Source organism: Cinclus cinclus, chromosome 4 (genome assembly GCF_963662255.1).
Source record: "Cinclus cinclus chromosome 4, bCinCin1.1, whole genome shotgun sequence".
Classification (NCBI taxonomy): domain Eukaryota; kingdom Metazoa; phylum Chordata; class Aves; order Passeriformes; family Cinclidae; genus Cinclus; species Cinclus cinclus.
Genome location: NC_085049.1, coordinates 38,482,326 through 38,499,700, shown reverse-complemented (window position 1 = coordinate 38,499,700; position 17,375 = coordinate 38,482,326). Strand labels below are relative to the sequence as shown.

Genomic DNA, 17,375 nt, shown 5'->3' with positions numbered 1-17,375 from the left:
TAGTGAAATAACGGTCAGTGAAATACCAGTTGCAAGCGGGAAGTCAGAGGCAATTTACAACTCATATAAGGTTTCCTTCCAGGCAGAGAAGAAAGCAACAGCAGAAGAGCTTAGGTTTGTATTGAGAAGACTAAGATTTTTAAGCCTTTTTAGTTCTGTAAAGGCTATAGAAGCTGAAAATATCCTTTCTTACCCCATCTGTCCCAGATTTCTTTTGTGCTACCAAATTATTTGCTTGGTTTTGATTCAGAGATTCAGGCCATGTTTCTTCTCAGGAATAAAATTGGAAAATATTTACTCAAGAAGATTTCAACTTACCTGATGAAGATCACTGCCCAAAACATATTCCTGGAAGTAACCTGGTGCAGCAGATGATGCTCTAATTGCTTGCCACAGTTTATAGTGACAGCCTCCAATATAATGGGACTTAACACCAGGAAGGTGGTTGTAATTTCTAAACACAAATGCTTTCAGTGGTGTTCCTCTGTTTACAATGGTGCTTACTGCAGCTACCTAGTAAATGAGGAGGAACAACATTATTTATATACGATGATAATAACCATAATAGGAGAATGAAAGCTTCCCGCCGTATGAAATTCAATTTATACATTAACACACTTCTGGAATTCTTACTAGGTTCATTATTTATTTACATTTTTATAATGTCTAACTAAATTTTAAAAAGTGAAAGTAAAACACCAACAAGAGACCCAAATCCCTAAAGAAAATGCTATTTTTAACCTGCAACGAATTGTTTCCACTGGCTATTCTGTTTCTACAAATATCTGTGATATTTAAACAAAATGCTGGTGTCAACTATATGATTTTAAAATACTTTTCCTTTTGAAATAGCATTTAATTCTCAGAAGTCTGTAACCAGCAATACAACAATGCCATTAAATATGAATGTCAGAACTGTCAATCCATTTCTTTCTCCAAGAAAATGATTACTTAATATTGCAACTGGAGTTAAAGAATTGTAGTAAGAATTTATCCTGCACAAGAATCAAACGTAATTCCTTCAAGGTTTTTTGTAAGGATACTGAAATGTCAGTGACAGAAATCACATTTGTTCACCTAACTGAAAAGCCAAAATGTATTTCCATTGGAAAAAAAACCCCATCTATGACAACAAAAATAAGGTATCTTACAGATCTAATCACAAGAGATTATGGGTGAGTGTTAGAATGTGCAAGACCTTTAGAGGTGATGCAGTCAGCCTGGCAGGCACTCTCTGAATAACACTTCAGCAGCCAAGGGGGTGTTCAATTCTATCTTGCTTACTGTTTTGCAGAGTAGGGTGTTTACATGAAATGTTACACAACAGCACAGCTGATGCTGTGACATCACTGTAGGCATTTTCGCTCTTAAGCTACTTAATTTAAATAGTTTTATTCACTGCAAATTCATCCTTACAGAAAACAAAAGCATAACTTCCACATTACAATGTAAAAGCAAAATTGCCTGATTTGCACGCTATCATTTGATGGAGGAAAAGTTTCCTGTTTTTCCCAAAAGGAAGGTTTAGTTCTAAGCACTACAAGAAGCAGCAAGAAAAATACCTGCAGAAAATTTAATACAAAACTTATTAAAAGGATGCTTTCATTTTTGGCAATACCCACATACATTCCACGATGCAGTCTAAGTTGCAAAGTGCTCAGCACCTTCTAGCAAAACCCATCTTGCCATGAATTTAACAGCAGCAGAGAACAGAACTGTATGTTTTATTTTGATTTTGATGTGCCTTGTAAAGAGTGCCACCACTGACAGCACTATAAAGCAATTACTGGGAACAGTTAGTTTCAACTCTATTTATATTCACATTTTATTACTGAAGAACATGGAAGGAAGCCAAAGATTGTGGTTCAAAGATAACTTTCAAGTCAGCATAGGATAGCTTCTCTCTCAGAAAGCAACATATCACACCAGCCTTTTCATGTCCTTGTTTTAGACATGGACTAGGAATGCAGTCAGTAAGGCACAAGTTTCTATGTTTAGAAAAATGTGAATATCTTCCATTTAACAGTAAAGCATTGAATATAGTGCTATGACACCAAAACACCTGTTAATTACAGATTGTTCTGAAATGTATCCTATTATATTTCTCTTCTTTCTTCACACCCTATCCTTCACCAAAAATATAATACCCATGCTTCTCATCTTTCACTCCCATGCTGCTGTATGTAACGCCCCTCCTATGACTTGGTGCCTTTTCTGTCACACAGGAAGAGAAGAGATCTTGAGGCCCAAGAATGTGACTGGAGAAAACCAGGTACTCCAAACAAAGTGAGAAGCAACCCTGCCCTCTTGCAACACAGTAACACAGATCACAGCTGATGTGACAGAATCTCCAGACACTAGAATTCTTACATGGAAAAAAAAAGGCTTTGAAGAACCCCAAAATGCCGACCCAGTATTTCTAGGCTGACAAGTTTTTTAACATCTCTGCATATATTCCAACTAAAAGCAATAAAAATATCAGAAACTGCTGCCAAAAATTAAGAATCTAATTAAATTTTGTACTTTAAAAGCATGGGTTATCACATATGGAAGCCTGAATAGCACTTCAACATTCATGTTGTTTATCCAATATTCTTCTAGGTATAGAATTTACTCAGAACCCTTAAAAGTACTTGTGAAATATATAATTAGTATTTACCTTAGAAAACTGTACTTACCTTTGGACATTTGGACTTTCTTGCAGTTTCAATCATCAGATTTGAGCCCATTTTTTCTCTACAAGAAAGTGTAAAAAATGGAAAATGTTCCATCAGTTTAGCATGAACAAGACCCATATTTTTATCATCCTTATTTTTGAGACCTCTGCATTTAAAAGAAACAATGTTTGTATTTCACTTTAACAATCAGATTTCTACAACTGCCTTCAATGGACCAATATTTCAAACCTTCTAGTCTGTTCAAATAAGTCTGAAGTGTTACTATAGAGGTCTCGACTCAAGTTACTCAGTTCACATAGTTAACAATAAATCATCAGGATTACTCAACTACATAGTTAGACAAAATACTTTGCTACATTTAGGAATCAAAAAACCAACATCTTTATTTAGCAGTTTCACAGTAGTGAAAAATCACTGTTCCACACAAAAGCTACAGAGAGAAAGATGGCATTCCATATGATTTAGAAGAAACTTAAAACATCTGCATCTCGTCTTCCATAACAGTAATCCAATATGCATGTACCATTCCTTTTTGAGGTAATATTTTTTCACATAAATATCTTTTTATAAATCACATAATGGCCAGCATTGCAATTTCTCACTATATCAGGGTTAGTATTTCTGTTGCTAACTAGAAAATAGCCCTTCTGCATAGCAGAGAAGACTGGAACAAATCACCATACTAGCCAGTAATCTCACCTCATCATCTACTTCAAATCTGATTTGCTCACAATAAAGGTATTAAACTCCTACAGAATGGGTGTTCACCCAATGATTCCTTTAAATCAGCAAGCTTTCTTCCTCCACTGGAACACAGCCCACCCAAACACTGCTGGTGCATTTGCCTAATTCTGCAATGATGGTTTTCCATACTGCCACACTTTTAAAGTAAAGATATTCCATGTACTGTTATTACAAGATCATCCACCAGCTTCCACCCATGAGAGGAGGGAGTAGCACTTCCTTTATCGACCTACTCAGGTCAGAAGATAAAAGAAGCTTTAAAGGCTACTGCAGCAGCAGTCCTCCATGCAGACAGTAGACTGTATGTGCAATTAGGACAATTTGCTGTTCTTCTAGTGGATATTTGTGTTTGAAGGATGGCTACATATATGCCCTTGACAGGAAGGAACGAAAGGAGACGAGTTCCAGTCCTACGATGGGAAACTCCTGTTGACACAATTCTTGTACCAGTAGTGCAGTTTTGTTTTATTTCTGCATTGATTCTAGTCTCAGAATCACCAGCCAGAAGGGGAAGAGTGACATCTGCACTCACTAACTGATTACAGGAGACGAAGGCACACAAAACCGTGAAGCAGGAATAAAAGAAGTGAGACTGACAGTGGTGAGATATCAAAGACATCTCCTGATTTGCATCACTTTCATCTACTTCTGAAATGTCTGTATTAGGTATTTTTTTCCCAAACCCCAAAAGCAAAGATTAACAAAATTCATAAGCAATATCCTCTGCTTAATTATGGGAACCATCTAACTGAGTAACTATCTCTTCACATCCTGTTTTTTATGAAGGCCAGAAACTGATACTCCAGAGTAGGTACAAGAAATCCTTTAAACTACTGTGCAACTTCAGATGTTACAGTCTAAGAAGAAAAGTTTAGTATCATATCTACATTTATTTTAGTTCTGTTGCTAGCATTAACAATGTAACTGCATATTAAATAAATATATTGTCTCACTGCTAAATTCTCTTTTACAAAGTCACAGCAGAAGTAATTCCAGTTTATTCACACACTGTGTTAAAAATAGTCTTCTAATTTTAATTTTATTGAATAGTCCCCTGCTGTCAAAGAAAAGAAGAAACTGCTAATTCTCAGGATGCTTTACTATCTCAGATAACTTGTTTGCTTTTGTCAATGATAAAGACTCCTAATGTGTGTTGTCTTCAGGTCACTGGCTACTTTTTCCCCAATCTTGCAACAGAAATAGTCTCTAAAATGTGGAAACCAGGACTGTAAATAATATTTTAAAACAAACTGTATTGTAAATCAATAAAATGGCATCACAGTATTTTCTGTATTTTCAATTCCAGCTGTCACACACTGAATCATCTTGTTTGACCACAAGCATATATATGTTTCATTAAACTGTCTGTGACAACACCCAAATCACTTTTTGATACTAAAGTTACTTTAAATCCTGTAAGCATTTTACATTTTTCCACTCATCAGTTATTATTTTACACATAATTTCCTTTGCTATCCTACTTCTCTATTTATCTACTTTGTGTCTGTCTGTGACCTATGTCCTCCAGACATGACCTACTTAGACCAGTCTCTTTCACAAACATTGCTCTTTCATTGCTTCAAGTCACTACTATTACAACACTTATTTCAATAATGTTATGAAGAACATATTGCCAACCATATGCTGGAAGAAACATTCCAATGACCTACAGCAGTGATGCAAATATTCTGGAGAAAGAGCACTCAATGCAAAAGGCAAAATTGCAACTTTTACCCTCTTCTAACAACAGTAGTACCAGGAAACTATGACATCTTTACCAAACCTACAGAAGAGACTTTTATATCACGTGCAGGTATGGAATGTGTTACCCATCTAGTCATTAGACAGCAGTGTCAATTTATATTTCACTCTGCAAAACAAATACTGAAGTATTATTGCTTGTATTCCCAAACACATGCATTATCCATTTTCCTACCAAGAGAGAATGTGTAATTTTTATCCTATGCTCCATACAGTGACTGACTGCTTCTCAAGACTATAAATTCCCAATGAGATTTTAGCTAGCTTATGAAACGCCCTAGCTGCTCACCAAATTTCTCCAGTGGTTTCTTAAGACAGCATGCAAGAAGAAAATTGTAGATGTCAACAAGAGTCAAAAGAAAACAGAGAAGTTGGAACTATAAGCCAGGTTCTTAGAAATGCAATTCAATATAGCATTACATACACTGATATGTTGTAAGTAAAATCTTCTGCATAATGTAAATGATTAAAACTGGTGCTCAAACTGCAACTCAAGAAATACATAAGAGGAGTTAAAACAGACATGTACAGAACACATGAAATCAATTCTTTAAAGTACTCAGAATAAAATGTGAGTTAACCAAAATTAGCTGTCATTTTCTGAAATGCAATTTATGATATACCCCATGAATGCATGGAACATTAGCCTGATGAAACACCAACTTAATTATTTTCAGCAAGAATATCTTCTGATAGAAAATACCACCACTGATATTATGGTAGGACTAAACACATATTACATGTCTGCACGTTGTCAATGGATTCTTCCATTTCAAGTAAGGCTGACAAGTTACCATTTAAACTACATAAAACACACACAGCTCAAGTAATGCTTTTAAACTCAAAGCAAAACATAAAGCAGCTTCCTCATGCTATTACGATGTTAGACCTGACCTTCAATATTGCTGTAAAGAGATACTGTATAACCTTACAATTCCCTTCTTAGCTCCAGGCCCCCACACCACAGGGAAGCCTCTAGGAATCCCTTCAGCAAAATGCTGTGCATTTTCAACACTGCAGGTCACCAAGAAGTCATTTGTTGATCAGCGCATTTAATATTTAATTTACTCTATGGACAATATATTAATTGCCTGCTTTTCTCTATTGCACAGGAGTTCTTTACCTCCCTCTTGTGTTACATGTAGCTGCAGAAAAACAACAGTATTTTAATTAGAGGCATGTAAAATACTTTCACATGAGGTTATTGTGATTTTCACAAGACTTCTTTTAATTGGGTGGGAAAGGTTATGAGGGAAGAGAGAGAAAAATCTAACTTCTAAAAAAATACCTTCAGATATCTGAGACCAAAAGCTCATTATATTGAGAAATGTATTTATTTCTGAAAATTTGCAACAGTATAGAGAAGAAGTGCTCAGAAGCTTCTCTCTCCAACAAAGAAGTAAGATGCTTAAAATTCAGCCAACAGTGGTATTCCCATGACTGTGCCATAAAAAACTCTTTTAATTCCATAAAACACAGTAATCACATTCCAAAAGGAACTTATTACTTATGAGAAGGGACCTTTTACCATTTTACATTTCTTTCTTTACTTTTCTCTCAGAAAATATTGTTCCAGTTCTTTCAGTGGCAGGGTCAACTTATGCTGGTTGGGAAACTATGACTTTAGTTTGCTAAAAATTATCAACAATTGAACTATCAATACAAATACAGACGAATAAAACTAAATAAAACCTGTAATATAATAATTCTTTCTAGTGGCTTTTGCTGAATAGCCATCGATGCATGTGAATACACTCCACAGGCAGCTCTGACACTGCAGATAATTTTTCACTTCAACCCTTACAGCTCATTTCCCTTTCAAACAAAGTGGCAATGGACAAAGCTCTCCAATATAGTAGCAAACATTAAAAATCCCTACTACAGCACATTATTTCATTTTTCACCAATCTCCTTTAAGAAAAAAGGCACAGCAGGTGGCAAATATAATTTGTAGCAAATCTGCAATGAGTCAGATCAAGCAGAGCTGGCAAGCATACAGGAATATAATCAGAAATCAGTGCAGTAAAGCTTACTTTATTCCCCAGAAATGTAAATCATTACATTAAAAGCTTTCAACATTTTAGTAAATATGAAAACAGCTATTTCAAAAGAATGAGAGCCTATGTTAATCCTTTCTAGCTGTTTTAAGAATCTGCACACCAGTGAAGCAATAAAAAAACCCAAATGAACTCAGATATTGCACTAATTATTTTTCACCTGATCTTCTTTTACTTACTTGAGCATTTTTTCCCATATATCACTGTCATAAAATGCGTGGTTCCAGCCCATTTTGACCGTTCCAACAATGACATTCTGCTTAAAAACATCTGATCCTAACTTATGGTACAGCTCTTCACAATCATCCAGGGGGATATGGAACAACCCCAACATAAAAGCCAATATAGCTCCTGAAAAAAACAAACATTTTGCAATGTAAGATGTATCGCAGAGTAAGATTACAAAGATGGATTACCAGTAAATACAGTTCACTAGTTAACAGAGTATCTGTCTTGAAACAGCAAGACCAATTGACATTTATATCACTAAATTCTTGCTCAGAGATCACAAACTATGTTTTAAAAGAACATAGACAAGATATAAAAAGTCTATTTTCAAAAACAGAAATATGGGAAGTTGAAAAATTGCATTATTTCATTATGCAGATGACAAGAAGCATATGGAAGAGAGCAAATGAAACCTACTACTTTACATAGAAAGAGAAATGAGTAAGATAAATTTTTGTTGTGGTATTAAAAATTTATTTGGAGCATTATTTGCTACCATGCAAACTCTTAAATCAGTAGAGATATATTCTAGGAAAATTCTTTAAAAATAAAGAAGATTTCAGTAGTCTGGATTACATTTGGATGCAACCATTTATAACTGGTTTCATACATACTGCCATCTAGTGTGTCTAACAAGAATTATGACCTACCCTAGTAGGAACAAAATAAAAGCATTCAAAAAGCATTGCTGCTAAATACCATTAAAAAAGACTGTGGAAAAATACAATTAATGCATTACTACAATTCTTATATATATTAAACTGAAAGGGACACAAAACCTTTAAATCTAGCTGCACCATACTGTGAGAACATGTAATTAAGCATTAGGAATAATCAGGACACATGCTTTCTTCAATCTGGAAATAAACGCCACAGGCTTGAATAAAATTAATTTAAAAGGTGCCAATAGAGTAAGAATATAATGCACGTGCAGAAAAACATGCAGGAAGTCACAGATGGCTTTAAAGAAAACATGACTTCTAAGCCCTTTTTCACTCTCACAATGCCCACCACTGCTATAGCTGAGCATTAGAGGATTGATGGTCTCAGTTTCTTAAGAGGTAGCACACATACTTATGGCAATCTGGGCCTACTTGACACAAAGTTTCATCAAGAGAAACTTTCTCAATTGTAAAATCACCACCTGCCTGCATTCAAGGCAGACTTAACACTGTAGCAGCAGAGAAACACTGTTTTCCAGAGTCAAGCAAATCCTTGGCCACATTCTATTCCTCTAAATTCTGCAGCTGGTGCTCTACAATATCATATATTTTCTATTTTGGCGAGCAGATTCAAAGTATGCAGGGCCTTTTACAGCAACATTGTGCTGATCTTTCTCTGTGACTGCCCGCATTTACACCCTCTGACCCTCAATGAAGAGAAGCACAGGGAAGTTAACTACAAAAACTGTGACGCTGCATTCACAGCAAGGGCATTTTTCAACTTCAAAGCCAAAAGACTTGAACAATAGTAAGAAATACAAAAACTACTGCAGAAAAGAGAAGTGCAGTGCACAAGAGGCATCCTTCCTATCATTTAATCTATCGCTCTTGTAAAACACAATTCAATCAACTGCAAGACAATCAGCATGTGTACTGTCAATACAAACAGAACTGCCAGCAGTGCTGGCAGACATGCACAACCTCACCCAGCCGTGTCATTTCATTTATTATTGCAAACTGGACAACTGCAGACAAAAGCTTAATTGTGAAAACAAAATCTAAAAGAATATGCTAAGTACATACCAGCAGTCATAAATCTCAAAATTTGAAGAAAAATTAAAAACAAAGTTAGTTCTAGTGACAAGTAGGGGGAGTAAATTAAAAACACGAGGCTTCTCTGTCCAAGGTAAAACACCTTTATTGTCATTGAAGACACTATTGGAGAAGTATTTTGTAGGAAAATCATCTTCCAAAGAAACAACCACTTACTGCTAAACTAAAAAAGGATTTATTTGAAAGGCTATTAAAAATGTAAAGCAGGGAACTAACTAGACCTAAACATTCTCCTCCACTATTCTGAGTCCATTAAACAAATCTCTTGAAAGACACTTTATCTACTGATGGTGATCTGAAATTATCATGGTGATAATTTCTGAATTAAACTGTATAGAATGTAAGTATAGCAAAAAATTTGGAGATTGTGGGTTTCTAAAGGAAACTGAGTTAGTAAACTACAGCATACCTTCCATGTTAGAAAATATAATTGTGCTGCTACTGGTCTAACAATTTCTGAAGGAGATTACTGTCTTTAAAGGAGAAACATGCTTTGGAGTTTCCTGCTTTCTAGGGAGGAGTAACTTATCACTGAGTCACAAGTGTAATTAACTCTGGGTGGGACCTGTAGACATCATCTAGTCCAACCACGTGTTCCAACAGGTATAATTAGAATAGGTTAGTTGAGACTTGTACAGCCAAATTCTGACTATCTCCGCAGACAGACATTAATTACAAAGCCTGTAAAGACAATTTCTTTCAGTGTCTGACCATCCCTGCAAGAAAAACATGTTCCCACACCTAATTATAACTTCCCATACTCCGGTTTGTCTGTTGGCTTTTCTCCTGTGCATCACTGTGCATCTTCAGAATTATTCTAGATCCACCTTGTTTTCATTTTCCCATTAGCTGAACCAGGATAAAGTCGTACCCTTAGCCTTCTCAACACCAAATAAACCCAGTTCTTGCACTCTCTCCTTTACATGTCATGAGCCCCAGTCCCCCAATCTTTGGCAGACTTGGCTCTCTGCCAGACTCACCCATTATGTACAAAAACATTCCCAAAAGATTAAAGGTTTATAGAGGAGCCCATAACAAGGCATTTGCAGCCAGAGACCCTTAAATTATTGGGTATGTTCTTGTCCATGCAAGCCAATGTGATCAGCTTTCTTTGCTCTAGAGTACAGTGATTATTCCTGTCCAACTTGTTCCAAATAAGACCAGGTCCTTTTCTGCAAAGCTGCTTTCTAGGCCGTCAGCCCACCTCAGATGGAGGGCTTTGCATTTGGCTTTACTGAACCTGCCAAGCCATTTCTCCAACCTGTACAGACCAATATGAACAGAGGGCCCCACAGCACTGACCACTTCCTCTAATTTAGATCATTCAAGATCTTGGTACAGGCACATTCTGTCCTTCTGGCAGGTAATTAAGAAAGATGAAACACTGCTGTTAAGTTAATCAAGGAAACACGACTAACCCAGTATCAATTCCTGAGGGATATTGCCTCACTGGTCTGTAAAGCTCCATAAATATCTAAGATAACTGTTTCTGTGTGCAAATTGAAGATTTTACAAAAATTGAAAAAAACAACAAAGCAGTTTGAAGACAGAAGTTTATCATGAAATGCCCAAAGTTCTTACTCAGAAGCAAAAAAAAAAAAGACTCCAGAAATCGCAACTGTACTTTTCCAGCTTACACTCTAAGTCAGAAACTGCAAAATCTGTATTTATTCTCAGATGTTCTTTTACTACATTGATAGCAAAACTCTAACTTGTGGCTTAATAATTACCTGTGCTTACGCCACAGATGTAGTCAAAAAGTTGATGAACCGGCTTTCCAGTTAATTCTTCCAGTTTCCGTAGAGTCTGAAGTGCAACTAAACCCCTGAAACACAAAATTCCCCTTCACATACAAAGGCAGTCTTATCTTACATAATGCTAATCATTTTTCAATCACCTTTGCTTCATTATAACTACTTATAATTGAACAACAGCAACAGTAAGAATCCTGAATTTTTCAGGAAATAAAAGAGCAGCAGAACACAGTTAAAATAGAATGATGAATACTAAGTATGAATGACATGCTGAGGCATACCAAAAATAGTAATCAACAGCTACAGCCGTATTGTTTTATAGCAAAGGCCTGGGGGGTCATCAACCTTTTGGATATAGACTAAGGACAGATTTTAGCTGCATACCCCCTACATAGCACTTACATTTTGGTCTTACAAGGCTATATATTGCTGCCTGGGGCATAGCATTTTCCAATGTGGGGTTTGCCTAGCTTCAATACAGTGTATCTGATATAATGGGAGAGATGCATTAGAGACCATCAGATTTGTGCTTGTCTAGCACGAACCAGTATCTGGCATGCAGCGGTGTGAACTCTGTTGGGACAGAGTGAGATAACTGTATATGGCAATATGAGCACCAAAACAAATACCATCCAAGCAGAAATGCATACAAAGAGCACCCATCCCTTAGACAGTCAAATGTAACAGTAATGTAACTCATAAATTGTCTCTCTGAGCATTAACTTATCAAAGAGAGACTGAAATTTTAACTTCTAGTTACACTATGAAAAAAGTTGCAACTACGTAAAACACCCGAAGTTTTACCTTGTTCCTCCTCCATCAATGGTAAGGATTCGAACTCCCCAGCCTTTCACAGGGTCTGTATATCCAATCAGAGCTAAAGTTTCTCTAACAGCAGCCTGAAGACCTTCATCATTAGCCTGTCTCAGTCTCAACAGGCATGGGATTAATTTTTCCTATTGATAAATAAAATGATATTTCATTCTAACCATATGTTTTAAACCAAAAGAATCCATTCTTAAATGTACTAGTGTGGCATTAAAGTAGAAGTAATATCCTAGTTAAACTTGGAAGAAAACTTCTTCAAATCTGTATTTACCCATGTCTTAACAAGGGAAAGAAAGAATGTCAACATTATGCTGCACACACCTCACTATAGTAACTACCTATCGGAACTCAACAATCAAGATGGTATGAACATATTTTGAATAGCTAGGAAAGCTACATTCACCAGTCCAAAGTTATTGACTTGGTATCACATCAGCCAAGTGTAGACTTGAGTATGAAGCACACCAAGTACACGTAAAACCCCAGATTTGCTTAATAAGTACTACAGTGCTTCAAAACAAGAAATTACTTCTAAGCACACTAATGTCAAAATAAAATTTAGAATGCTTTCTCACACAGAGTATTTTTAAAATGTACCTTACCACAGAAATATACAGCATTGCAATCAAAATGGGATTAGTGACAACACTCTTTCATAATAAAGTAATTCACATATATTTATGTGAATGCCTGACCTGTACCCTGCCCAGATGATTCATCTGGCCTGCACTCCATTCCCAGCTACTTTTCCAGGAATTCTACAATCTGTGCCACAGTTTTGTCACATTTCATGGAAAAAAGGACAAGGTTGACAAATGCTGTGATTTAGCTGGCACTTCTAGAATAGTCTACCACCCACCTGCCCTCTCAATCTAGGAAGGAAACAAGTAGGACTAGATTACATGAACTTATTTGATGGGTCTCTTGCCATCTCTCTTCAAAGAAAGCATGTAAACAAGCATAGTAAGTACTGTCCACGTACAGATCAACTGTACAGCACATTCCCATCTGGCCAACTGCCACAGAGTACACAGTGTATGACCTTTACCTACCACTGGAAAAAGCTATACTACCTATCCACATGACCATGCCGTATGCTTCTAAATTAAACACTGCAATCTTAAAAGCCTTAAGTCTTTTAAGTTTTACCCTAGCTAAACTCCCAGCAGTTTGCATATGAATCCGCTTGAACAAGCTCAAAAGAGACACTCAAACTGTAATCTTTACAAATAGGAAATATGACTAGTACACAAAAGCACAGAAGGACATTTTATATTATTCTATATCAATAATTTGTCAGATTGCTTTTTATCTAAGCATAAGAATTATTTGCACCTTAACTGCAACTCCTCTGCTCTCTGGAAATTCTAGAAGATGGTAAGTCAGCTCTTCAACCCTGTTGATGCAGACTCTCTGATTAGAGGATCTCCGCAGGGCTTGAACTAAAGCTCGGGTCCTGTTATCAATACTCACTCTTGCAATGATCTAAAGAAGACAAACAGACAACAGAGAACTACTCTTAAGAGATGTGTAGAATTTGTCAAGACTAATTTCAACGTGTTATTTGAAGATTTCTCAGAAGCAATGAATAGCATGTTACACTAGAGATCTCCTACAGGTTCCAAGTAAGCACTGCTTAAATTGTCAACAAAAACATTTTCTACTAAATAGTAGAAAACTAATTAAAATTTACAGCAAGAATACACCAAACAAACATGTCAGTATGTATTCAGATGGATTTTCAGGGCAACTTTCTGGTATTTAAACCATTAACAAATCATGAACTGTAAAATTACTGTAACTACAAAAAAATAGCATAACTAGATCTGTCTGTCCGTTATTATGGACTCTATGAATATATGAAGTAAATATATGTACCTACCACACACACATATGGAGGTGTGTGTGTATACATACACACACTCTTTATATATAAACTTACATGAACATATCTATACTTACATAAAACATTTAATACTTATACACAAATGTATCAATACCTGCCTTTAAGTACACATATGTATTTTTAATTTTACATATAGTATCCATATATAAAATCTATACAGTTATATATCTATGTAAAATCTATATAGTTTTACATGCGTACTTATTTACCAATGAATGGGTACCTATTTACCTCATTTACAGAATGAATCACAGAACAGTTTGGGTTGGAAGAGGCCTTAAAGATCATCTAGTTCCAACCTCCCTGCTGTGGGCAGGAACACCACGTACACACTTACATGGAAGCACAAATATATAAGTAAAAGTATGTGTACATATGCATGTAAGTACTTACACAGGTATATACTTATTTATGTAAGTACATGTGTGTATCTATGCTTACACATAGGTATATACACCACTGTAGCATATATATATATATATACACACATATCTATAAAATATACATAGAAGTAATACATAAATCAACACAAAACAAAGACTTGCCTTTTCTCTCTGAAGAGACAGATGCTTTTCCCTCTCTTCTGCAGTCCTGGCCTCTTTTGCTTTGTCCTCATCACTCTTCTCAGGCACTTCTTGTTCTTGCTGTTTACTCTTTTCTGGTGAAACAACTTTTGTATCAGATCTTAACTTTGGAACCAACCCACCAATATAGCTGTCAACAAAAGCTTGTACACTGTTACTGGGATATGAAAGAAAGTTTGCAATACTTTTTTTAGTGGAAACTGGGAGAGCAGTATTTGTTTTTTCTGCAGCCAAGGTCTCTGCTTCAGGAGCTAAGGTACCTGCTGAATCCACTCTCTTTTCTTCACTTGTTACAGTATTTGTTGATGAATCAAGCTTATTCCTTTCTTCACTTCCAGAGTCCTGCAATAAAGCATTCCTTTTTCTTCCTTGTTCCATAACGGAATTATTAAAATAAGAGTTGATGTGATCAGCTACAAAGTTGTAAGTCTCTCCAAAATTTGTAGAAAAGTAGCTTATGTGAAAAAGGTGGTTTCTACTAGGTGCTGAAACTTCTGGAGTATCTTGATTAGCTGCACTTGAACTTACTAACACAGATTCCAAGTCTTCACTTGCACAAGTGGATTTCTTTGCAGCTGGGCCTCTGTTGCAATCGTCCTGAATTCTGACATCTGTAACTTCTTTATCATTTTCTAGATTTGTGCTGATGTTATTTGCATCTGCACTACTTTTATTTGCTTTACCCAAAGTACCTGAGTGGGACTTTAATCGAGCTATCCGTGACACCAGTTCACTGTGAGTGCCAGACACTGCCTTTGAAACAGATTCTATAGTATTCTTAATTCGTGACATGCGAATGCTCACCCTTGTAAGTCCTTTAGAAGAAGAAGTTAAAAGTTTGGAAACTCTATAGTATAAAAACTCATGGCTACAAATGTACTTGTTATACCAAAATGTTCTGCTTCTGGCCCACTTACACCAAGGCTCGCTTGTATGAAAAACTCTCAGATGTGCAGCATGATTTATCCTCCAGTAGGCTTTAGGTCTACAGAAGCACAGGTATTTGTTTCTCTGCTTCCACCAAAGATTTTTTGGGTTAATCAAAAGGAATAAATAAGAGTCCAAGGATAAATGAACTGTCATTACTTATAAATAATTGCACCTTTTCTATGTTGCTTTCTACTTCGTTCCACAAAATATATGTCAATAAATAAGTCCTGTAATGTAGTGTTGTCTGAAAAAGAAAAAAACAAAACAAAACTAAAACCAACAACGGAAACCAACTAGAAACATGTTAAACTAAAATTACAGAGTTGCTTAAAAAAGATGAAGCTTATGTATCCTTTTGGTAAAGACAAGATAAACATTCAAATAAAATCAAATAATCTCACAGGAATATATACTGCTCAGAACATTTGGTAGCTCACCCCAGCATTTCAACACACTACTCCCTAAAGGCCATAACTTGACCAATACGTGGCACTTCTCCAAAGCACTTAGTGACATATAGAAAACTGACTGCTGTTTCTTCAGCAAATTATCTTGCACAGACACGTTTCAAATGTCATCATATTAGCACCCCTTAGCAGAATTCTCCACAGGGGAGAAGTGACACCAATACTTTGAGCGAAGTTCAACGAAACGTGCCCATCCTAAGAGCCAAGGGCAGTATATAATCCTTACTCTGCAACGAAAGGTGCAACTGGTGGAGCAGCGTTTTACGCAGCACATCAGAGTTGTGCAGATACCGCAGGCGCAAATCCATTATTTGCCGAAAAAAGCAATCCCAGGCTTCTCCAGCGCCTGTAACAAGTGCCGAGAAGGGCTCCCAGGAAGGCACGCAGGCCAACTCCTGCACAGGCCGACTCCACAGTGACAGCAGAGGCGACACCACCGCCGGCAGCGCCATCGTTACTTACAGTCTCCTCTGCCTACGCTGTGCCTGTCCCGCCGGGTGACCGCCGCGCAGCCGGGCCGCGGGCCAGGCTATATAGGTACCGGAGGCGCCTCCGGCCCCGGGGGCAGGCGCGGGCGCTGTTCCTGCCTTGCGCCATTTCCCAGAAACGTTGCCGAGAGCGGCGGCGTAAACAAGCACCGAGTCCGGGCCTCGCTGTCCCCGGGCCCCGCTGTCCCCGAGCCCCGCTGTCCCCGACCCACCTCCCGTTACGCGAGCGAGCCCCGCGTGCCCGGCACGCGCTCATCGTGTTCCCACCGTCCTCATATTGCCCCAGGACCCGGTGGAGATGCGGCGCGACGCGGCGACGACACGGCCCGTCCCGGCGGCGGTACCTGCTGGACAGTCGCTCCCGCCTCCCCCCTCTCCCCAGGCCGCCGCCGAGCGCCAGGCAGGGGCCGCGCCCTCACGAGCGGTGCCGCCCCGGCGGAGCGAGCGGGAGGCGGACGGGCCCGGCACGACAACACCCGCGGCGCGCGGCCACTGCACTGCGCCTGCGCCCGCCCCGCGCGCCGGAAACAGCTGGGGCGCGCGCCAGCGTCCCACGGGCCGCCGCGGGGTGGGGGGAGCTGGTGGGAGGTGACGCGAGACGCCTCGCGCGGCGCGGGCGGGCGGCGCGAGGTCAGGGCCGGGGCTGCTGCGCCTGCGCGCGCGCCGGGGCGGGCGGCGACGTGCGGCGCGACACGCGGGGGGCGGGGCGACGCGGGGGGCGGGGCCTCCTCCGCCCGGCGAGCGCTGCCAGAGTGCCGGGGGCCTTGGAAAGACGATGTGTGCCCAGCTTTCCCCGCACCGCACCGCGCCACAGCAGGCTGATCAAAGTCCTGTGCTGCCTGGCTTTGAGCGCTGCTAGGGTCAGGGCATCCACATCCCTAGGCAACCTGTTCTGGTGCCTTACTACCCTCGCAGTAAATAATTTATTCCTAGTATCTAACCTTAATTTCCTGTCTTTCAATTTGTGCGCATTACTCACTGTCCTGTCACTGTAGTTCTGTGTTCACTGGCTTCTTCAGGTACCGGAAGGTGCTTTGACATCCCCACACAGCTTTCTCCATGCGGAGCGGCCCTGGCTTTCTCAGCCTGTCCGTAGGGGAGGTGCTCCAGTTCCCGCACCAGTTTCATGGCCCTCCTCTGGGCTTGCTCCAGAAGGTCCTTATGTTGAGGACCCC

At 38.7% G+C, this 17,375-nt stretch overlaps 1 protein-coding gene across 4 annotated transcripts in view; it reads right to left on the bottom strand.

Annotated features, from left to right (window-relative positions):
* Positions 1-16,566, bottom strand: part of PNPLA8 (patatin like phospholipase domain containing 8) — a 31,609-nt gene extending 15,043 nt beyond the window's left edge. The window contains exons 1-8 of one of the 4 annotated variants that reach the window (XM_062491938.1): positions 16,545-16,566; positions 14,277-15,489; positions 13,161-13,310; positions 11,802-11,953; positions 10,974-11,068; positions 7,420-7,591; positions 2,679-2,736; positions 319-513 (exon numbers count right to left, since the gene is read on the bottom strand). In XM_062491938.1, the coding sequence (XP_062347922.1) occupies positions 319-513; positions 2,679-2,736; positions 7,420-7,591; positions 10,974-11,068; positions 11,802-11,953; positions 13,161-13,310; positions 14,277-15,398 (1,944 nt within the window). In that variant the 5' untranslated portion in view covers positions 15,399-15,489; positions 16,545-16,566. The other 3 variants (XM_062491935.1, XM_062491939.1, XM_062491936.1) reach the window with 3 other exon arrangements.
* Positions 16,567-17,375: the final 809 nt, after the last annotated feature.